Source organism: Panthera pardus, unplaced genomic scaffold (genome assembly GCF_024362965.1).
Source record: "Panthera pardus isolate Hobbes unplaced genomic scaffold, ASM2436296v1 HiC_scaffold_8, whole genome shotgun sequence".
Lineage (NCBI taxonomy): Eukaryota > Metazoa > Chordata > Mammalia > Carnivora > Felidae > Panthera > Panthera pardus.
Genome location: NW_026527013.1, coordinates 51,895,273 through 51,918,297, shown reverse-complemented (window position 1 = coordinate 51,918,297; position 23,025 = coordinate 51,895,273). Strand labels below are relative to the sequence as shown.

Sequence of the window (23,025 nt, the reverse complement as noted above, 5' to 3'; positions counted from 1 at the left end):
AGGATGACCAGAAAATTTTTAAAAAGCAGCCAGAATTTTCCTTTTGACTTTCTTTGGGAATTGTCCAGGAATTTGTCACTCCTCCAAAAATATCACAAAGATTTTCTCATCTCAAGTAAAGATGGTCCTTAGAATAGGAAATATGTGATTTTAATTGGTAGAAGTGATGTGTTCACACCAATTTCCATTATTTCTCTGCATAAACCCCAACTGAATTCCATGTAATCCTTGACTTATGAAGGAAATTCAGAAAGAGGAATGAGGTAGTTCAGGCAGAACTTAAAACAATTTATTTGTAAAACTGGTACAATCCTAAATTCTAAAAGTTCCAAAACTAGCTCCCAAAGCCCAGTATCCATTCCACAGCATAGCACTGCCACGTTTGCCCAAGACCGATAAGTAATGCTACAGTGGAATCATGAGCCAAGGTCTATGATGATGACAGACAACCTATGAAATTCAAATTTGGCGGATTCAGCAAAGCCCACCACCCCAGTGACAAAACAGGATGCTTCCAGTAAGGAAGGCAGACAGATTTCAAACCCTAAACACAAAACAGGAAGAGGCTAGCAGACATGGGGATGGGGCAGCAGTCTCTCTGTGGTCTAATCAGAGTCATCATCACTCTCATCACTATCTTGCTCCTTTTCTCCATCACTTACTTCATCTTCACCATCCTAAGGGGTAAAGGATAGTTAGATATTTTAGGTCATCTGAATAACCCCATGAATTACAAGACTGCTCCCATAGGATTTACTGTACTGTATCATCATTAAAACCAATGACGGGTGTTAAAACATTCATCTGAAAAAGGAATTGAGGCTCCCCTGTTATTTTTCTATTGTGACCTCTTAAGCCAAGACTATGGAGGAAGGCCACTGGGATAGCAACCTATGACATTTTGCAACTGAACCAAATTCACAGGATTTTTACATAAGCCATGGTCCTCCACCTCTACTGCATGTGTGTGATATAGAACAAAGTAGGTACTCAATATAGAATGAAATGTTTGCTAACTTAAAAATTCTGGTGTAGGGGCTCTTGGATGGCTCAGTCGGTTGAGCGTCCGACTTTGGCTCAGGTCATCATCTCACTGTTCATGAATTCGGGCCCCACATCGGGCTCTGTGCTGACAGCTCAGAGCCTGGAGCCTGCTTCAGTTTCTGTGTCTCCCTCTCTGTCTCTGCCCTTCCCCTGCTCGCACTGTCTCTGTATTTCCAAAAAAAATGAATAAACATAAAAAAATAAAACAAAATAAAATAAAAATTCTGGTGTATCTTGGGCACCTGGGTGGCTCAGTCGGTTAAGCGTCCAACTTCAGCTCAAGTCACGATCCCGTGGTCTGCGAGTTCGAGCCCTGCATCGGGCTCTGTGCTGACAACTCAGAGCCTGAAGCCTGCTTTGGATTCTGTGTCTCCCTCTCTTTGCCCCTCCCTCCCTCACGCTCTGTCTCTGTCTGTCTCAAAAATAAACAAACATTAAAGAAAAATTGGGGGTGGGGAGGACCTGGTTGGCTTAGTCGGTTAAGCCCCCGACTTCAACTCAGGTCATGATCTCATAGTTTGTGAGTTTGAGCCCTACATCCAGCTCTCTCCTCTCAACACAGAGCCTGCTTCAAATCTTGTCTTCCTCTCTCTCTCTCAAAAACAAAGATTAAGAAAAAAAAAATTTTTTTTAATTAAAATAATTCTGGTGTATCTCACCAGAGGAATTCAGCATAAAATTCTTTGGTCAGTAGGGGCACCTGAATGGCTCAGTCAGTTAAGCATCCGACTACTGCTCAGGTCATGATCTCACGGTTAGTGAGTTCAAGCCCCCAAGTTAGGCTCTGTGCTGACAGCTCAGAGCCTGAAGCCTGCTTTGGATTCTGTGTCTCCCTCTTTCTTTGCTCGTCCCCTGCTCTCTCTCTCTCTCTCAAAAATAAATAAACTTTAAAAAAATTAAAATCTTTAGTTTCCAGTTCTAATCTGGGAGGCTTGCTTAGGAGAAAGTACCAAACTAATAAGATACTGTTTCCAAAAATTTTTTATGAGAACAAGGTAGAGGTATACTATACAAATACAACAGAGGACCATGTAATAAGAGTATTTTTCATATTAAATGATCTTTCTGCATCAGCCTCAAATTGCATTATAGAGAGGCTTTACAGGAGGGGTTCTTAAATTTGAGCTTCTTGGTGTCTATAACCCACCTGAATTGTAACAAAATTTAATAAAAATATCCATTTTTCTTCAGCTTTCTGTAAAGTCCTGAAAATATCTGTAATAGCCCAGAAAAGAATAAGGACCCCTTCTCTTACTGTAGTCCTTAGTGATTGCAGCTTTTGATTCTGTGCTTTAGTTTCCACCAAATGCGTTCATGTTTCTATCTTATATATTCACAAAACATATTTAAATGGTTTAACTCATTCTTCTCAACACTCAGAGAACACCTGACTGCTTCTTTTTTCCTCTCTAAAATGGTTTTTTCAACTCGACAACACATGCCACAACTTGAGAGAGTCTTTTGGCCCCCACAGAATTTCATATAAAAACAGAAGCTTTTCTGGAGGCAATGGTGAAGAGCATAGAAGTCTTTGATTACAAATGTAAGCAGGGTGGGGTACCCGGCTGGCTTAGTCAGTGAGTTGCAACTCTTGATCTTGGGGTCATGAGTTCGAGCCCCATGTTGGGTGTAGAGATTACTAAAATAAATAAACTTAAAAAAAACACAAAACATAAGGGCGCTTGGGTGGCTCAGTCAGTTAAGCATCTGACTCTTGATTTCAGCTCAGGTCATTCTCACAATTGTGACATCAAGCCCCACACTGAGCTCTACACTAAGTGTGGAGCCTGCTTGCACTCTTTCTCTCTCTCTCTCTTTTTCAAAAATGTATAAACATTGGGGTGACTGGGTGGTTCAGTCAGTTAAGCATCTGACTTTGGCTAATGTCATGATCTTGCAGTTCCTGAGTTCAAGCCCCGCATTGGGCTCTACGCTGCTTCAGATCCTCTGTCTCCCCCTCTCTCTGCCCCTCCCCTGCTCCCACATGCACATTTGCTTTCAAAAATAAACATTAAAAAATATATAGGGGCACCTGGGTGGCTCACTCAGTTAACCATCCAACTCTTCTTTGGCTCAGGTCATGATTGCAGGTTCGTGAGTTTGAGACTCACACCGGGCTCTGCGCTGACAGCAGAGAGTCTGCTTGGGATTCTTTCTCTTTCCCTCTCTCTCTCCCTTGCTCATGTTCTCTCTCAAAATAAATAAATAAACTTAAAAAAAATAAAATGACAGGGGCGCCTGGGTGGCTCAGTCGGTTGAGCGGCCGACTTCGGCTCAGGTCACAATCTCACACTCCGTGAGTTCGAGCCCCGCGTCGGGCTCTGAGCTGACAGCTCAGAGCCTGAAGCCCATTTCAGATTCTGTGTCTCCCTCTCTCTGTGACCCTCCCCTGTTCATGCTCTGTCTCTCTCTGTCTCAAAAATAAATAAACGTTAAAAAAATATATATATATATAAAAAAATAAATAAAATGACAGACAAAAATAAAAGTAGTGCCGACTCACAAGGATTTAAGATAAAAAAAAAAAAGCAAGTTCTATACTTTCTACTGACTTAACAAAATGCAACTGTCAACTGCACAGTCTGGGGCCTTACGCAGAGATACCTCTGTTGCTTTGCTCTTGGAGACCTGGGATGTTGTATTATCCTCACTCTCCTCGGCTGTGCTCTCCTGGGAATTCTGGGATAGTATCTCTTCACCCTAAATGCAGATGGGCCAAGAAAAATGGTGGGTTACAATAAACATATTTGGGGGCTCAAGGTGAGAAAGGCTTGGTTTGTAGATAACACAAGATATTCTAGCCATTCAAACATGGTCAAACACAGACACCAAACTGTGATCTAGTACCTAGAGAAGTGATAATCACACTTTCTGAGGTAAGTGTGGCTCCCATATAATATGTAGTTTTATAAGAAGTCTATTGTTGCATTCTAGTATCACACTAGATTTTACAAGGCCAGGACGTACTGGTGACTCATTTAATGTTGAGTATCATTCTAAAATTTCCCAAATACCTTAAGGTATATGACCACCAACACACCAACTACAAATGACCATGCAGAAGCTGAACACCGCATACAAAGTGGTTTAAAGACATCAGCTTTTCATCATTTCTGTTTGGACTCAAATCCTGGCACCTCTCACTTACTGCTAAATGACTTTAGGTAAGTTACTTAACCTCTCTGAGCTTTACTCTTCTCAGGGAAACTACAGTATTATTATAGTATTTTGTTTAATAGTATTGTGCAAGAGGCACCTGGGTGGCTCAGTTGGTTAAGTATCTGACTCTTGGTTATGGCTCCAGTCATGACCTCAAGGTTTCTGAGTTTGAGCCCCATACTGGGCTCTGCACTACCAGGGCGGAGCTTGTTAGGGGTTCTGTTTCCCTCTCGCTCTGCCCCTCCCCTGCTCGTTCTTTATCTCTCTCTCAAAATAAATAAAAAAAAAACAACAGTACAGCGGAAATAACAGTACCTCATAAAACACATGTGAAAAAAGGAAACTTATTCTCTGGGGTGCTATTCTTTTCATATATGAGATTATAAAACCCTGAACTATTGTGTATGTGAATGAGAAGGACTTGTACCCTATATGACAATTTCTGGGGCGCTGGGGTGGCTCAGTCCGTTAAGTGTCCAACTTTGGCTCAGGTCATGATCTTGCCATTCATGAGTTTGAGACCTGAGCTGTCAGCACAGAGCCTGGAGCCTGCTTCAGATTCTGTATCTCCCTCTGTCTCTGCCTCTTCCCCACTCACACACTCTGTCAGACAGGTGAAAGACCTTAGAAATATTTACTTGTTAAAAATAGGCAGAGAATAATTTCAGAAATAAGACAGACTGGTTAGGGAAAAAAAAACCAAAATAACTTTTTAAAAAGTCTGTCCATATAAAAAAATGTTGTGAATCTACCCTCAGTAGATTCTCAACAGGAGCCCACTCTGGTTGAGGAGAGAGGTTTTACTGATCTGGCTCTTCTATCTCTGAGCCCTTGTTATTATCAGTGGCATGTTTTGGTGCCTTTGCTGGCTATGATGAGGGGTGGAGCCCATGACTAAGACCATAAGCAATCTGCCCTAACTTTAAGAGCAAAATGGCCATAGCCTTAAGAGAAAACAGTCTTGAGAGAACAGGGCTCAGTTGACCTCCTTGACATACCTTCTGATGCTCTCACAAAGAACAGGAGTAGATTATCACTGGCATGCCCCTAGGCTTACCTGCAAGTCCCGGTTTTTGAGGTTGCCCAGCCAGAAAGCCTCCCTGCAATTGTTGAAGATGAGCATGGCTTTCACTCTGCAAACTAACAGCTCCAGCGTCTTTTTGAGCAAAGGCACGTGTTTGGTGAGTTTCATGTCCTGGTGAATCTGAACAGAAACCAATGCACCCAACTCACTTGGACTATCATTCTTTCACATTCCTACACAGAAACTTGTGAATTCCTGATATCGTGAACACTAAAATATAGCACAGGTTCTCCCAGTACAGGCCAGAGACACATTTCTGTTAAACAGCCATCTCTAAAGAGAATGGCAGCTCTCCTTCAAGCTAAAAGAGCCTAGAAGACCTAACACCGACACCTTAGGTTCTTCTTCATAACCTCTTATTGACTAATTATCAAGGAATTCACCTAAAATATTCTTGAATGTGTATTATACTGATAGTAAACAACAGAGTATCCCTTATAACTCCACTGTTCAGCACCTTCTAAAGTTAGAACGAAGTGAAGAAGTGAGCCATAGGAACTGGATTGAAGAATTATTTGGTTTGCCTGTGACTACAGAGCTCTGTGGTTCTGTATTCCTTCAGACAAAAAGTGACAATGGTTCAACTGTAGGCTTCAAGTGGAAAAATCCTCTAATGGTAAAATGTTCTCACAAGAGACAGATGTGTTCTTTGACAAGTTAGTAGAGCCTGAAAAGCTCTACAGATGGTTGCTTTTAGAACCACCTCTTGTCTCTAGCACAAAATCATCACTTATATAACATTCCTCCCACCCAGAGTACTTTATAGCAGCAACACATCCACCAACATTCTCTATCTCTCACCAAAGAGAAGCTTCTACAGGAAATAGTGCTATGGAGTTTGAGTCAAACTTCAGAGCCAGAAACTCCTCTCTATGTGATTGCCCAATTTCAACTAGCAACTAAGGATCTGACCACTCTGAATTAAACTGTCTCTGGACACACACAGTCTCAAAAATAAAGACTCAGGAAGGGTAAAAAAGGATGAAGGAAGTGGAGCCCATGGATCTCTTGATCACACGGAGATTAAGCCAACAGGCAGGATGATGCAATGACTTGCTCTCCCCTCTTACCTTGGAATGCCCACACAGATGATGAAGCAGCCTCGTATCCAATTGGAAGGTTTCCAGTAAGCTCAGAACATCTTCCTACAACCAACAAAATTCATAAATACCATATTAAATGCTCTCATTTCATTCTAGATGCAACCAAGGGCTCCAAAGAGGATAAACCTTGCAGGTCCCAGCCTTGTATTGGTAATGATCTCAATTTGGCCCTCAAAGTGAGGACTAACTAGCTATCCTTCCCTTTCTCTTTCTAGGTTATAAGGAGGAACCAACCAAATACTGTGAGAGTGTCTTGCAAACTTGCTAAATATGTGTAAGGAATCATCCTTTGTTTTTATCCTTATTTCACTACTCTAACCCTGAATCTCACTTGGCCAAAAAAACTCTCCAGACTATCCATTACAATAGCAAAAAGTTTATGACACAATGAGCTGTTTACTACTATTACTATTATTATTATTGTTATTTCTGAGGGTAGACCTAGAGAAATGCAAAGGAATAAGCAAATGACACACTGATCCATGAGGTGCTGGGAATGCAGCAACACAATAAAATCAAGCTAAAAGGAACAACTACCCCCAGATCTGGAGTAAAAGTAGAAAGGTGGGTTTAAATCAGAGTGGGTCTGAGGAGTTTAGCCTACTTTGAAATATTTGGTCCAATATGGGCATCTTTGGTGACAGCTGAAGTGGACCAAAGGAGCCCCAGTAGAATGGTGGCCCAGATCCTAGGAATGGGACCACCCCCATTCCGGGCTCAGGAGTCACCATGGATGTATCTTCTGAGTAACTGTACAGAGCACACCTTTCTTCTGTGTTCTCAGTTCTTACCCGGTGTTTTCTAAAACTGAAGTCTAGGAGTGGCATACACTGCTTCAGAAATGCTTCCACAAAGAGACGTCCATACTGAAGAAGAGAAGAGACACACTGGTGATGACCTCTGTTGAGGTCTTTCACCAGAACGGCCCCTGCCTGAGGTAGCATAGCATCACCCAGCCCAGGGGCTTTATCTTATTTTTGTATATAAAAAATAAGCAGGGAGGAATCCAAAAGGTTAATTTGGAGAATGTAAGTTTAATTCAAAAACTAAATGGGCCTGCTAACTAAGCCTCAGAGTTAGGCAAACTTACCTACCCTAGACACAGACAATGAACAGAAGCCTTGATCCATGTAAGAATGAGAACACAGAAAACAGAGGAGGACCGCATCTCCCTAAGGACCACTTACACCCAAAAGGAAAAAGGTATAGAGATGAGGAAGCACATAATCAACTGCCAAATTTAATAATCAGATAAACCACTCTCCCTACTCACCCATCTCCCACACTGGGCCAGGGCAGAGAGAGTAAAGAGGAAGAGAGGGACTAGAAGATAACAAGAATAAGGTGCTATTCACTTGGAAGGAACCATCAGGAGTCGGAAAGACACATTCTCCCAATAACATTCCCTAGCTCCTGACCCGTCATCAAATCTAAGGCTAATATGGGCTCTCCCCTTGGGAGAGGAGTTCAGTGGTTATCAGGATACCAGCTTCCACATTCATGAGGCCAGTGATGGGCTTTAAAAAGAGCAATCACCCACCCCTCCTTCCTCCCTGTTGCCTGGGAAGGAATGGCAGGAGTGACTTTTGTTCTTAAAGTCAGCCACCCTGAATCTACTCCTGCTAGTTCTAAGACTCAAACCAAAAATTTTCAAACTCATAGCAAAATTAGCTTCTCTAGTCATCCAGCTAGTATGGGAAAACATACCCATTGTCTTTTCTAAACTACCACCTGTTAGCACAGATTCTGAAAATTCTGGCTTGTGGACAAAGTATTAAGCAACTCCTTTCTGCTAAGGCCATCTCTAGAGATCCACAGGAACAATAAATACTAACGAAGGCCAGGTCATTTTCTCACCTTCAAACATACATGCAGAACAGGACGACTATCAAACACCTGGAGACACAAAAGACAAGAAACCAAAGCTGAGGTCTGCTCCTTTGAGCACCCCCAGCCTCTTCCCCATTGTGCAAATCACAGCTCTGGGCGGTGTAGAGAATTCTAAAATGAAAAAGGCATGTCAATGGTTAATTACAAAACAGAAATTAAAGTAATCACCATCACTGAAATTCAAAAAAAAGGAAGAGGGAAGCAAAGAAGAGTAAGAAATTTACTCTAACTCAGGGATATTAACTCAGGGATATTAAGATGGCATTGTAGAGGTCCAAACCTTGAAGTGAAGCCTTAAGACAGATGGGCTGAGAGGCAGAAAGGCGAGAGAATGACATTCTGAGCTGGGAGAATACCCTAGCAAAATCATGGAGTTGGTGAGAGTACACATTGTGTTTGAGGGATAAAGAAGGCATTCAGGATTGGAAAAGGGAGCTAGTGGGAATGTACTCAGATCACAGAGGACCCAAGACAAGGTGAGATCTGTTTAATAGTACTGTGGCACAGACAGAGAAAGAGGAAGGAAGAGAAGGAAAAAGACATTGCCTTTTCAGAGAAGAAGGGGTTATCCAGGATGGGTAGAGGGATAAGGGAAGACAGGGAAGAACAAACCCCAAGGAAGGGTGGGGAAAGGAGCAGGAAGGTCCATTTTGGAAGCCAGGACCCTTGTTGGTTTCTATAGTTAGCTAGTGAGGTGGGTCAAGGAGCCTCCACATTCACCTTTATTAGGCTGATGAGGATACTGAAGTCTCGAACAGCCATGTTCCAGTAGAGGAGCTTCTCTTCATGAATCTGGGGGTAATCAAATATACAGGCACTTCTGAATCAGCCAAGTACTTCTATTATTGTATTCCCAATAATATATGGGTCTTGGATTACAAAGCTATTCAGAGATTAATTTAAGCCAATTATTCTTTCAGAGATCTTACCAGTGCACCCACAAGATGGCTGTGAGGCCCGCATACATATAACACTAAGGTACCTCAGAGAGAGTTTCTAAAAAGAAAACTCCTCTTCAGTAACGTCTAAATAGGAAAAAGCCTCTGTAACACACCTGCTGGTGTTCAGATCCCTGTGGCTTCTCTGATACCTATGCTGTCAGCAGTCTAGCTCAGCTCTGGTTAGCGGACTGCCAAGGCCCAGCGTGACAGCATCTTAAACAGGCCTGCTCACCTCATACCAGCTCACAAGCAGCAAGCTGCCAGGCATGGGACCAAAGACATTTTTTCCAGGGCTATGGCTTATGGAGAAGCCTGAGCATTCCCTTGGGAAGTAGCCAGGGAATACAGAACCCAATCCTCTCTCAAACTGACAGGAAAGAAATTAAGCCAAGAGTTCTTTGAAAAAGAATCCTGGATCTCTGTAACTCAAAGGAAGTAGCTTAGAAGAAAACCTGGACCCAAGAAATAGAAGACACAGAAGCTTCCTAGTTAGTCAGGTCTACCTCTTGTGCTGGGAGTATCTGACCCACCTGTTGCGAGTCTGCTGCTGTGCCAGCCTGAAGACCTTTCACTGTCTTCTCTAGTTCAGCCATCATCACTCGGAAGAAAATGACAAAGGTGTGCCTAAAAGGGGAAAATATGCACACCCACACAAGGATGACTAGTTAGATAGAACTTCCTAGGAAGAAGCCAAGGAACCAAAAATCATTTCCTTCTCCACCTCTCTGAATTTCCTTTCACTAGGGTCCACTGTAAAAGAATGGGGGTGGGGGTTGAAAGGATTAAAAAAGGAGTCCAAGAAGATGGCCTGTGAAACAATGGAATTAACTTTATGAAGGGAAACGGTGTAGTGGCATGGAAAGAGCCATGAAGTGGTGGTAAAAAGATCTGAATTCAAGTTCCTAGTTCCATAATTACTGCATGTGTAAGTCTGAGTAAGTTCCCTCTCTAACGCTCATTTTCCTCATCAGTACAACAGGGATAATGATACCTACTCACAGAATCGATGAAAGGATTAAATGACATAAAGAATGTGAAAGTAATTTATAAACTTTGTATGAGACAAAAAACCCACTGAGATGTACACATGATTGGATACTATAATCATTTTATCCTAAAGGTGGTTAAAATATTAGTCTCACTTTTAAAGAATGAAAGTACTAACAAGACACATTTGGTGACTAAATATTTATTGTCTTTGAAGACTCTACTGAAAATTCATTCGTCACTAAGGTCCTTTCACATGGGTTGATTGAGAACCCCTTGGAAAGAATGCACAGTATACGTTCTATGTGTTGAATGAATTACTGTACCTACCATCTGTAATAGAATTAGATGAAGGGTAAGGTAGTTATTTGGAAACCACATACATTGGACAATGTGATTCTAACTTAGGGAAAGAACTGGAAGAGAGAACTCCTTTACCTGGTTAGGGTGGGGAATGTGGAGGAAGATCCATCTTTAGGAGAACTGATCAGTTCTGGGACACCAACCCCAGCAATCTCCTCTATGGCCTTCAGAACACTGTCTGTATGCTCCAGGTAGATGCTGCATTGAGAGCAATAGGAGTATGAACACATGTTACAGAATTCCTAAATCAAGATTTCCTTCTTGAGATATCACCAGCTATTGAGCTTTACAATAACTACTAGCATTTATTCTTTAAAAAAAATTTTTTTTAATATTTATTTTTGAGAGAGACAGAATATGATTGTGGGAGGGGCAGAGAGAAAGACAGAGAATCTGAAGCAGGCTCCAGGCTCAGAGCTCTCAGCAGTGCCTGACATGAGGCTTGAACCCACAAACTGTTGAGATCATGACCTAAGCCAAAGTGGGACACTTGACCGAGCCACCCAGGCACCCCTAGCATTTATTCTTAATAAGATGAAAATTCCAGACAATTGTCAGGAGGTAAAGGAAATGATGTTTTAATTGGAAATACAGTTAGAGACTTTGGAAGTGATGGGTGAGTCTTGGATATGGTAGGCAATACATAACGACATAACTCTGGGGACGCCTGGGTGGCTCGATCGGTTAAGTGTCCAACTCTTGACTGTGTCTCAGGTCATGATTTCACAGTTTGTGAGATTGAGCTCCGCATCCAGCTCCCTGTTGACAGTGTAGAGTCTGCTTGGGATTCTCTCTGCCTCTCCCCTACTCATGCACTCTTTCTCTCTCTCAAAATAAATAAATAAACTTAAAAAAAAATTACAAAACTCTGGTTAACAAGGCACAATACAACTACAGACTCCTCCCTTTTCTCCTCTATAATTTAATAATAAGGAACTAGCTGACAATATAAAACAGAACTAGAGGATCTTACAATCTACATATTCCAAATTGTTAATTATTTTATTTTTCAAGTATAATCAACATATCATGTCACATTAGTTTCAGCTGTATGATACAATTATCCAACTTTTTGTTAATTTCAAACCTACTTCATGGTTTCCAAGTTCCCCCTAACCACAGTAATTCCTCAGTCTTTGACCAGGCAAGAGATCCCAACAGTGACAAAATGGACTATTTGGCTCATGTAAAGAAACCGAGGCTCTCACCTGAGCAAAGTATGGAGCTGCTCAGTAGAGATGCTGCTCTTCTCTTTCTCCCCACTTGGCCATACCCGACAGAGGAACTGTTTGGCTAATGAAGCTGTTGGAGAAACAAGACAAACGCATTTCACGCATGGAAAATTGACCAAACTCTTGTTTTCCAGTCTTTTGGGGGGTGATTAATGATCAAAAGGATTATTATTATTTACTTTACTTTTGAGAGAGAGAGAGAGAGAGAGAGAGAGAGAGAGAGAGAAAGAGAGAGAGAGAAAGATCGTGAGCAGCGGGAGCAGCAGAGAGGGAGGGGGATAGAGGATCAGAACGGGACTCTATGCTGACAGCAGAGAGACCCATGTGGGGCTCGAATTCATGAACTGTGAGATCACGACCTGAGCCAAAGTCATACACTTAACCAACTGAGACACACAGGCACCCCAAAAGGATTATTATTTTTTTTTTTATATTTACTATGAAGTTCCTAGTCTAACAGACAATTTGAAAAAAGCTGCCATGGGTTCCTGCTCCAGTGGTCCTTCTACCAGAAATAAACCTAAGACTCAACACGTTCCGCCCTCTTACCCTGTCCTGACACACACAAACATAAACTGAATAGACACACACTGCTGAGCAGTAGGAAAACCAATCTTATTCCTCCTGGGCAGACCAATAAGCCATGGCAACCTCAGATTCACACCAAACGCTCCCCTTGAAATTAACAGGAAGTAATAAAAGGTTTGTTTTGCATTTTCTTCTGGTGTTCTGTCTGTACTGCCAATTAGGATGTATAAATCAATGAGCTGCATTCTAAGAGCTATGACCAAAGATAAAGATTAGGAATGGGGCTCAGCTTTTCTTTAAACTTAATCTTGATTTGTTCTCCTTCTCCCACCCATTTTATTTACCTTGTAGTTTGTATCTCTTTTTGTCAAATATCTCAGATGATTTACCAAAAAAAAAAAGACATGAATAAACAGAAGGCAAACAGAAAATTACCTAGCCAACTGAACTAACCCAATCAGACTAAGCAATGTCAGCAGAGATCAATCATAGTTCCTTGATATAGCAAGAGGGCACACCCACAGTTATGGGGGGGATTTACATGTAAAACGTACAAGTTCCTAAGAAGCACTAAGTTTACAAACTTGAATTATTAATCCTATTTGTGGAAAAAAAAAAAAAAAAGATGAGCTGAGTCCATCACCAATTTTTTCTTTGTTCTTAGTAGCTGTAGATTTCTCCAAAATGACCATCAAAAGTCTGATGAGATAAAGAGCACACTGGAAATTGGGAATGCTGTGAGAGAAATTCTGCAAGTAATTGAAGCTCTGGCTGTAAAGGAGACAACAAAACAAAAAAGATACCACAAATATTACAGATATGTCTAAATTCATGAGTTGTTCAAGTCCACTTATGTATTTAATGGTCTAATCATTTTCAGGTGCTTTTGTGGCCATCACCTTTCAGGACCCTGATAGGGAACTGTAACCTTGTATGAAGAAAGCCAGGGCAGAACAGAGCCCAGTGGATGGAATGCTGGCCTTGAAGAGTCACATACACCAGAGACCCAAATAGGAGTCTATGCCATGCTTGTATGAGCAACCCTGGACAAATTATTTGCTCTTTAAGGCCTAGGGCAACACAATGAGAATAAGGCTTAAATTCTACATTTATAGGGACAAGAGAAAGGAAATTATAAGGCAGAGAAAGCAGAGCTTTTAAATAAGCGTGCCATATATGGTCAGTTTTCATTGTACTGAAATAATGGGAGATAGGGAGTCACAATTAATTCAAATTAATTCAAAATTGTAGTTGAAATAAAACTACAGTCAACTCTCTGATTGACTATGGAAAGGAAGTCAAACAAATTTAAAAGCACTATATTTAAAACAAAGTAAGGTCTTGCCTGATAGGGATGATAAATAATGACTGCAGACCCAAAGACAGCATAGAGTAGGTTAGAGAAACACCAAATTACTCGGGGAGAAGCTGGGATAGGATGCTGGGAGCCATGCTTCTTAGATCTCCTCACCTCCTTCCTCCACTGCCTGCCCTCAGCCTAGGCTTCTCTTCTTCCAAGATGGAGAGAAGATCAGTGGTAACTACTGCTACCTAACTACCCTACCGTACTAAAAGACAGAGTAGGTTCCTGGATAATCAAGAGTTCACTACAGATTACTAGTGTTTTCAAGATCATTACCTGAAAAGGCAAACTTTGGGGATGAAGGATGCACAAAGATTTAGTAGGACTGTTCAACAGTTTCTAATGTTTCAGGGTTTATCTGAATACGTACGTGACGAAGTTCATATAACTGAGGAAAAGCAGCTGAAAACACCGATTTCTCTCACGACTACTGGGAGACACCCAAGTGGTTTCCAAAAAATATTGCTAATCTTGTTCTAGGAGTTTCTTGGGACAACACTCCGTAATATGTAGTCTGACCCACCTGAGCAATTCCTCCAAGGCCTGGTCAGGTTCTCCTTGCTTCAGTCGGTTAGTAAGGACCTCAAGGGCTGAGTACAGTAAATGAACACAATGAGGCTGAAAAAATCCATTCCTAAGGGAAAGTCAAGGTAAGACGGTTGAGCTTAGTTTTAGGAAGATTGCTTGGACAGCATTTGAGAATCCTGGCTTCCAGGCTATACCATCAACAAGTTAATGGAGAAAATGGAGAACTAGAGCACTGAAAGTACCCAGGTGACCAATTCAGTCACAGCTCTGAACCTCATATTACAAATTAAAGTGCACCTAAAACAGTCTTGCCTTAAGGACCCAACAGTCCTCCTAGGTTTTTTTCTTTTTAAAAACTTTTTTTAGTAATTATTTTTGAAAGAGAGACACAGCATGAGCAGGGGAGGGGAAGAGAGAAAGGGAAACACAGAATCTGAAGTAGGCTCCCGGCTCTCACCTGTCAGCACAGAGCTCGACGCTGGGCTCAAACCCACAAAATGCAACATCATGACCTGAACAGAAGTTGGAGACTGAGCCACCCAGGTGCCCCCTTCATTTTCAAGAAAAAAAAAAAAAAAAAAAAAAAAAAAAGCTCTCCTTCATACCTTACACTTTAGAGGAAGTCTCACCCTTCCTCCCCAGAAAAACCAGGAATAACTTGGTCAACTGTTAAATCAGTATCAAATCCACAGAAGTGCTCAATAAAAAACTTACTCCTTGGGGAGCCTGGATGGCTCAGTCATTAAGTATCTGACTTTGGCTCAGGTCATAATATCACGGTTTGAGTGAGCTCAAGCTCTGCTTTGGGTGAACATGAGCCACACACTTCAGGTAAAATCACGAATGCCACTTTGGGTGAGCCCTGCTTTTCTCTCTTTCTTTTCTTTCTTCCTTCCTTCCTTCCTTCTTTCCTCTCTCTCTCTCTCTCCCACTTTTCTTTCTTTCTTTCTTTCTTTCTTTCTTTCTTTCTTTCTTTCTTTCTTTCTTTTCTTTTCTTTTCTTTCTCTCCCTCTCTCCCTCTCTCCCTCCCTCCCTCCCTCCCCCGCCTCTCCTGGGATTCTCTCTCTCCCTGCCCCTCACTCACCTGTGCCCTCTTTATCAAAAAACAAAAACAAAAACAATTACTCCTTCTTCTAGAAGTCTTGACAATTCTATCTTCAGATTATCTCCTACTGTCCCTTCCTTCCCAAGCCTAGGCCACCCTCTAAAGCAGGCCCTTATCATCACATATGTAGATCAGACACCTTTTGATTGATCTTTCTGCATCCCTTTCCAATCTGTCTTGCACACTGCTGCCAAAAGGATTTTTCTAAAACAGTGATTTCATTATATCCTTGCTCTGATCATAAAACCAAAATTGCTTCTCTGTACAACATTCAAATTCTTCTGACCTTTAAGACCCAGCACGATCTGAACCCCTAGATTTTCTACTCCTCTAGGAACATCTCCACATCACCAGTGGTAGTCCTTCTGTCTTGCAACAAATGTATTCTGAGGGCCTATCATAGGTCAAGTTTTGGGGGGGTAACAGCTTATTGAGATAGACCTGACATCCGATAAACTGCATGTATGTAAAATGTTGATCAGTTTGCTCAGGTGACATATATAAACCCATGAAACCAACACTACAATGAAAATAATGAACAGGGCACCTGGGTGGCTCAGTCGGTTGAGCGTCCGACTCTTGAATTTGGCTCAGGTCGTGATCCCAGGATTATGGGATCGAGGCCTGTATTAGGCTCCATGCTGAGCGTAGAACCTGCTTGAGATTCTCTCTCTGCCCCTTCCCCAACTCACGTCGTCTCTTAAAAAAAAGGAGGGGGGGAAACATATCCATTACCCCCAGGAGTTTACTTATATTCCTTTGAAATCCATCCTTCACTCCATCCCCCCACCCGGCAATAGGCAACCATTGATCTGTTTCTGTCACTACAAGATTATATGCTTTTCCTTAGAGTTCTATATAAATGGAATCAAATGTTATATAGTCTTATGTCTTGCTTTCTATTCAGTAGAATTCTTTTTTTTTCATCTATGTTGTTGTGTGTAGTATTCCATCATATGAAAATTTGTTTATCCATTTACCAGTTGGTGCACATTTGTGTCTAGTTTGGGGCTATCACAAATAAAGTTGCTATAAACATTTGTACACAAGATTTCGTGTAGATTAGACATATGCTTTCATTTCTCTTGAGTAAATACCTAGCAGTAGAATGGCTGGGTTTTGTGGTAGGTGTATATCTTTTTTTTTTATATATATATATATAACTTGTTTTATTTTTTTAAATTTACATCCAAATTAGCATATAGTGCAATAATGATTTCAGGAGTAGATTCCTAAGTGCCCCTTACCCACTTAGCCCATTCCCCCCCCCCCACCCTAACCCCTCCCGTAACCCTGTTTGTTTTCCATATTTATGAGTCTCTTGTTTTGTCCCCCTCCCTGTTTTTATATTTTTGTTTCCCTTCCCTTATGTTCATCTGTTTTGTCTCTTAAAGTCCTCATATGAGTGAAGTCATATGATTGTCTTTCTCTAATTTCACTTAGCATAATACCCTCCAGTTTCATCCACATAGTTGCAAATGGCAAGATTTCATTCTTTTTGATTGCCAAGCAATACTCCATTGTGTATGTATGTATGTATGTATGTGTGTGTGTATACATATATATATATATATATATATACATATATACACACACACACACCACATCTTCTTTATCCATTCATCCATCGATGGACATTTGGGCTCTTTCCATACTTTGGCTATTGTTGACAGTGCTGCTATAAACATGGGGGTGCATGTGCCCCTTCGAAACAGCACACCTGTATCCCTTGGATAAATGCCTAATAACACAACTGCTGGGTTGTAGGGTAGTTCTATTTTCAGTTTTTTGAGGAACCTCCATACTGTTTTCCAGAGTGGCTGCACCAGCTTGCATTCCCATACATCTAACTTTTTAAGGAACTACAAAACTGTTTCAAAATTGGGTGCACCATTTTACTTTTCCACCAGCAACATGTCAGAGTTCTAGTTACCCCATGTCCTCACTAATACTGTAAGTCTTTTTAATTCAGCTGTGCTGTAATTTTAACTTGGAATTCCTTTTTTTTTTTTTTTTTAATGTTTATTTATTTTTGACAGAGAGAGACAGAACATGAGCAGGGTAGGGGCAGAGAGAGAGGGAGACACAGAATCGGAAGCAGGCTCCAGGCTCTGAGCTGTCAGCATGGAGCCTGATGAGGGGCTCAAACTCACAGACTGCGAGACCATGACCTGAACCAAAGTGAGATGCTCAACCGACTGAGCCACCCAGGAGCCCCAACTTGGAATTCCTTAATAACTAATACTATTGAATATTTTTGCATTACTTATTTGCCACCCATACATATCCTTGATGAAGCATCTGTTCAAATCTTTTGTCAGGCACTGTTCTTAAGTACTGAGGATATAATAATGATTGGTTTCAGCTCCCAAGGAGCTCATGGTCTAGCAAGGAAGACAGATTAACAAGCAATTACAATAAAATGTGCTAAATTTTACCATAAGAGGATACCAGAGTATTTTTTTTAAGTTTATTTATTTATAACCTCTACACCCAATATGGGGCTTGAACTCATGACCCTGAGATCAAGCGCCACATGCTCCACAGCCTGAGCCAGCCAGGGCCCTGAGAATACCAGAGAATTAGGAAAAAATTAGGGGTTAGAGAGGGAGGAAGGAGGCTTACTTGTCCTAGGGGTTGAGACGACGGTTCTGAGGAAATGAAGTTTAAATCTAGATCTCAGGGGCGCCTGGGTGGCTCAGTCGGTTAAGCGTCCGACTTTGGCTCAGGTCATGATCTCACGGTCCATGAGTTCGAGCCCCGCGTCGGGCTCTGTGCTGACAGCTCAGAGCCTGGAGCCTGTTTCAGATTCTGTGTCTCCCTCTCTCTCTGACCCTCCCCCATTCATGCTCTCTCTCTGTCTCAAAAATAAATAAATATTTTTAAAAAACTAAAAAAAAATAAAAAATAAAAAATAAAAAATAAATCCAGATCTCAGAGATGAATTAGAAAAGACTGGTGATCAAGGAAGATAGGGATCCTTGTAGAAGGATGAGTATGCGTGAAGTCTTCCAGGTGAAAGTAATATAAGGTGCTGAAATTAGTTCCATATAGCTGGAGGGCAGAGTGTAAAACAATGAGTGGAAGAGCAGGAATCAGATAATAAGATGCCTTAGAAATAAGGTAAAAGTGTTTGCACTCAAGAAAAATCTAAGGACAACCAGAACCAAAGTTGGGATAGAATAAGGTTGGGTTTACACTGGAAAGACCACTCTGATGTGTGAACAAAAGGACTGAGCGAGGGCAAATGGAAGCAGAGACCAACTGTGAAACTAGTCCAGGTGAGAGATGATGTGAGTCTCAAAGCAGTGCAGAAGGAGAGGAACAGATAGCTAGATGGCTATTTAGATGTTATTTAAAAGATAAAATTAACAGGATTTGGTGACCCAATGTGGAAGAGACAGGAACAAAGAGTAACTTCTGGTTTCTGGTTCAGACAACTGGCGGTGCCATCTACATAGCTGGGCAAGGCCGAAGGAGCAGTGGTGAAGATGATAAATTTCATTTTGGATGTGATGTGTCTGAGGTGTCATTGACACATCTAAGGAAGCATTGAGTAGGCAGTTGGATATAAATGCTTATAGCTCAGAAGATAAATTCCAGCACAAATTTAAGCTTGGGTGAGGCTGCCCAGAAAGCCTCTATACGAGAAGAGAGGAGCCAGGGCCCAGCCCCGAGGAGCAAAAGCAATTAAGAGATGTGTCTTCTTCATTTCTACTTTCATCCATGCCATGCCTTGCAGCCCATTCCTTTACCTCCCAAAGGCCATCTATTCTTCAGGGTCCCATGAAGTCCCATTCCTTCCACAAAGTATCTCTAAATACCCTAGCTCAAAATGTATTCAGCTCTTTAACATATAACCTGGAATTTATCTACAAGTTGTTTAGTAACAACTTTATTTTTAAAGTTTTATTTATTATTTATTTTGATAGAGAGAGAGAGAGAGAGAGAGAGTGTGTGTGTGTGTGTGTGTGTGTGTGTGTGTGTGTGTGTATGTGTGGGCCTGCACAAACAGAGGAGGGGCAGAGAAAAGGGGAAAGAGAATCCCAAGCAGGCTCCAAGCCATCAGTGCAGATTCTTATGTGGGGCTTGAACTCCCAAACAATGAGATCATGACCTGAGCTGAGATCAGGAGTCAGACGCTTAACCGACTACACCACCCAGGTGCCCCAACAATTTTTTTCTTTTTAAGATTTTATTTTTAAGTAATCTCTACACCCAACGTGGGGTTCTGAGATCAACTCATGGCCCTGAGATCAAGAGTTGCAAGCTCCACCAACTGACCCAGCTAGGTGCCCCAGTAACAACTTTTTTTTTTAATGTCATTATTCATTTTGGGAGAGAGAGAATGAACACACAAGAGGGAGGGTCAGAGAGAGAGAGAGACAGAGACAGAGAATCCCAAGTGGGCTTTGTGCCAACACAGGGCTCAATCTCACAAACTGAGATCATGACCTGAGCCGAAATCAAAAGTTAGACACTTAACCAACTTAGCCACCCAGGTGCACCCCTCCACCCACCCCAGTAACAACTTCTTAAGTTAACAATCTCTCCAGCATTATTACAGAAAACCTGCCATAGCAAACCTAGCTAAGAATCAGATGCCCAGATTTGTTACAATATCAAGTCACCTAATTTTTTCTTTTTTTTTTTTTTAATTTTTTAACATTTATTTATTTTTGAGAGACAGAAAGAGAACACAAGCAGGGGAGAAGCAGAGAGAGAGACAGAGGGAGACACAGTATCCAAAGCAGGCTCCAGGCTCTGAGCTGTTAGCACAGAGCCTGATATGGGGCTCAAACTCACGGACCGCGACATCATGACCTGAGCTGAAGTCAGTCGCTTAACTAACTGTGCCACCCAGACACCCCCACCTAATTTTCAAATGAGTTATAACACTGGTCGCATAAGATACAGAGGGTACAAGATCAAATGAAATGATACAGACAAAAACACTCCAAAGAGAACAAGTACCATATTTATATAAGACTTACAGACGCTTTCCCTTATTTTCTCTACCTCAGTGCCTTGTTGACTGTCAAGTAAAAGCAAGTATATACTTAATTATTTTTACCTACTGTATCTGCCACTTACTCACCAAGCAAAAAGAGCATGAAAAATCTGCAGTAGCCTCTGATAGCATGAAGACATTATGTGGTACTCCTGAACTTTCATTCCTGGTCCATCAACTACACTTTGATTCTCAGCAGATAAGCACTAAAAGGGAAAAATGTTTTTAGGACAGTTGTTTCAGCAATTGCCCTCATTTTCCTTCAGTATTTTTCAACCAAAAATGAAATCTCTTGTTCACTTTGTAATTTCTAAATTTCTATAATAATAAGATAGGCTGCTGACCTGAAAATAGTTGTGAATGTTCTCCAGATGGTTACACATTGGAGTCAGCAGTTGAACAACACTATGAACAATTTGTTGGGCAGATCTCTGATGGAGATGTGAGAATCCAATATTTCGGTGTCCTTTACTCTATAATAAATTCAGAGTTACTGGGGAAGAAACTGCTGGATAGCTTCTCTGAAACTAAGAATTTGTTAAGGAGTTTACTCAGACTTACGTCACGAGGTAGAAGTGGACAGAAGAAAGTGGTTATGTGCCCAAAACTCTTTTTGGACAAAGAGATCTTGTCCCATCTTCAAATTACATTGGCTTTTGTAGAATACAAATTGTTTGCAAAGAATAGACCCATAATTACTGAGATAAAGCTCACATAAAAATAGAAATCACTTAGGCTGAAAAGACCATTAAATAGTAAATGGTACAAAAATGAATCAAATAACTGGATATATTAAGTTTAAATGTTTACACCTAAACCTTTCATGTTTTGTTGTTTGCATCACCCAACTGCTTTATCAGATGCTTTGTGCACATCTGTACATTATATACACATGTGAGGTTCTGGGTTTCTCTAGATAGCCAACTACTACATTGAAGGCTTGGGCACGGGCTTAGTTTGGGAGGTTTTTAAAACAAAACCTAAGTAAAGAAAAGGATTCAGGAATGCTCCAGGCATTTAGAAATATGTATCTTGTTTGAGGTGACTTTTTTGATTTGTTTCAGAGTTCCTTTCTAAATCAAGGTGAATGGTCTGGAAATGAGGCTGCCAGTCATGGTACCCAATGACCCAAACACAATGCCAGAGAAAGTGACAACTTATTCACTAAGATCTCCTTGTTGCCAAATTCATTAAGGCCAGGGCCTGTGCTTCTGCCTATACGGACCTTGAGGAAGGGGATTCTCCTGGCAACAGAAGGTATCAGCATATTCTCCAGCTTCTGGGAGAGATCTTCCAGCAAGAAAAGTAGCTCAGGGGGCTGAAGCTGCACAACTTCTGTAGCCTGTCATAAGGAGAAAAGAGAGGATAATTCCGAGCATGTCCTAGCCATCTTTTCTGGGGAGCACATTTCATGTTTACTCTTCCCAATGGGTGAAGAATCTGACCATTCCCAAAAAAGGGGTAAATTTCCCTACCTCATATAAATGGCTGTTGTGCTCTGTCAACAAATCATAAAGTCAAGAATTCCCAAAGTAAAACAAATTTCAAATTATTAAAATAAGAATCCAAGCGAGCACAGTTTTAGAAGACACACTTTTTCTCTAGAAGTAAATGTCTCTGTGTATCCTTCCAGTTGTGGCCTCGAGGTACATTTCCTAAGTACCTGGGGCAAAAAATGACTAATTCAAGGGAATTTCATTTTTCTCTGTTTACTTCCTTCCATATTTTCTTTCTGCTAATGTTCTGCTACTACTAACTCTGGACAGGATCCCTATAAGTGTATTACACTACCAGAAGCAGAATGAGCCAAATACAGTCTCACTTCAAACTATTCGTTCAATATACTTTTATGGAGAATCTCCAAGCTGATGTACAAAGACTGGGGTTGGGAAGGGGTGATCCTATCTCTACTTTAAAGGAGTATACATTTTTCTAAAAACCTATGGTAAAAAATTTCATGATATTCCTCTTTTTACTTGTTTTATTTTTTTAAGTTTTTATTATTTATTTTGAGAGACAGCAAGAGAGCACATAAGTGTGAGCAGGGGAGGGGCAGAAAGAGAGGAAGAAAGAGAATCCCAAGCAAGCTCTGTGCTGTCAGTGCAGAGCCTAACTCCTGACCTGAGCCAAAACCAAGAGTCAGACACTTAACCAATTAAACCCCTCTTTTTCTGAACCTGGAGAAACTACTCTGGTGAAATCCCTTATCAAAAGTTACCTTTTCCGTGAAAATGTCCTCTACTTCCCACTTCACTATAAATAGCATTCTCTCCTCAGAGTTTCACTGGTACTTGGTTCAGACCATCAATATAGCAGACACTGCTAACTATGTGTGCTTCCCTTATTAGATTGTGAGCTATTTGAAGGCTAGCATTATGCTGTATGCTCTACTGAATTGCCAACATCTAGATTAGTGGCAAACACAAAAAAAACCTTGATAAGCATTCTGATGGAGGCTGAACAAATGTCATGAAAGAGTGAAAACAGCATTAACCTCTATAAACCAGAACAGTGCTGCTCTCCAAGAATAATCTAAAAAGCTTATTATTTGTAACCTAGGATAAGGATCATCTCTTTGGCATGATTTTTCATAATTACCTAACACATTGTAAAAAACTTAGATTTATAAACATCTAGATGATGAAGGGGGTGCCTGGCTGGCTCAGTTGGTACAGCATGTGACTCTT

The 23,025-nt window shown here is 41.1% G+C and overlaps 1 protein-coding gene across 3 annotated transcripts in view; it reads right to left on the bottom strand.

Annotated features, from left to right (window-relative positions):
• Positions 1–267: 267 nt before the first annotated feature.
• Positions 268–23,025, bottom strand: part of FANCD2 (FA complementation group D2) — a 62,577-nt gene continuing 39,819 nt past the window's right edge. For 2 of the 3 annotated variants that reach the window (XM_019428189.2, XM_019428188.2), the window contains exons 30-44: positions 21,564–21,680; positions 20,683–20,811; positions 20,426–20,544; positions 14,218–14,328; positions 12,975–13,102; positions 11,780–11,873; positions 10,647–10,769; positions 9,752–9,845; positions 9,001–9,072; positions 8,248–8,286; positions 7,182–7,256; positions 6,358–6,432; positions 5,261–5,407; positions 3,649–3,744; positions 268–677 (exon numbers count right to left, since the gene is read on the bottom strand). In XM_019428189.2, coding sequence (XP_019283734.2) covers positions 606–677; positions 3,649–3,744; positions 5,261–5,407; positions 6,358–6,432; positions 7,182–7,256; positions 8,248–8,286; positions 9,001–9,072; positions 9,752–9,845; positions 10,647–10,769; positions 11,780–11,873; positions 12,975–13,102; positions 14,218–14,328; positions 20,426–20,544; positions 20,683–20,811; positions 21,564–21,680 — 1,491 coding nt within the window. In that variant the 3' untranslated portion in view covers positions 268–605. The remainder of the gene's footprint in view (positions 678–3,648; positions 3,745–5,260; positions 5,408–6,357; positions 6,433–7,181; positions 7,257–8,247; positions 8,287–9,000; positions 9,073–9,751; positions 9,846–10,646; positions 10,770–11,779; positions 11,874–12,974; positions 13,103–14,217; positions 14,329–20,425; positions 20,545–20,682; positions 20,812–21,563; positions 21,681–23,025) is intronic. The other variant, XM_019428190.2, reaches the window with a different exon arrangement.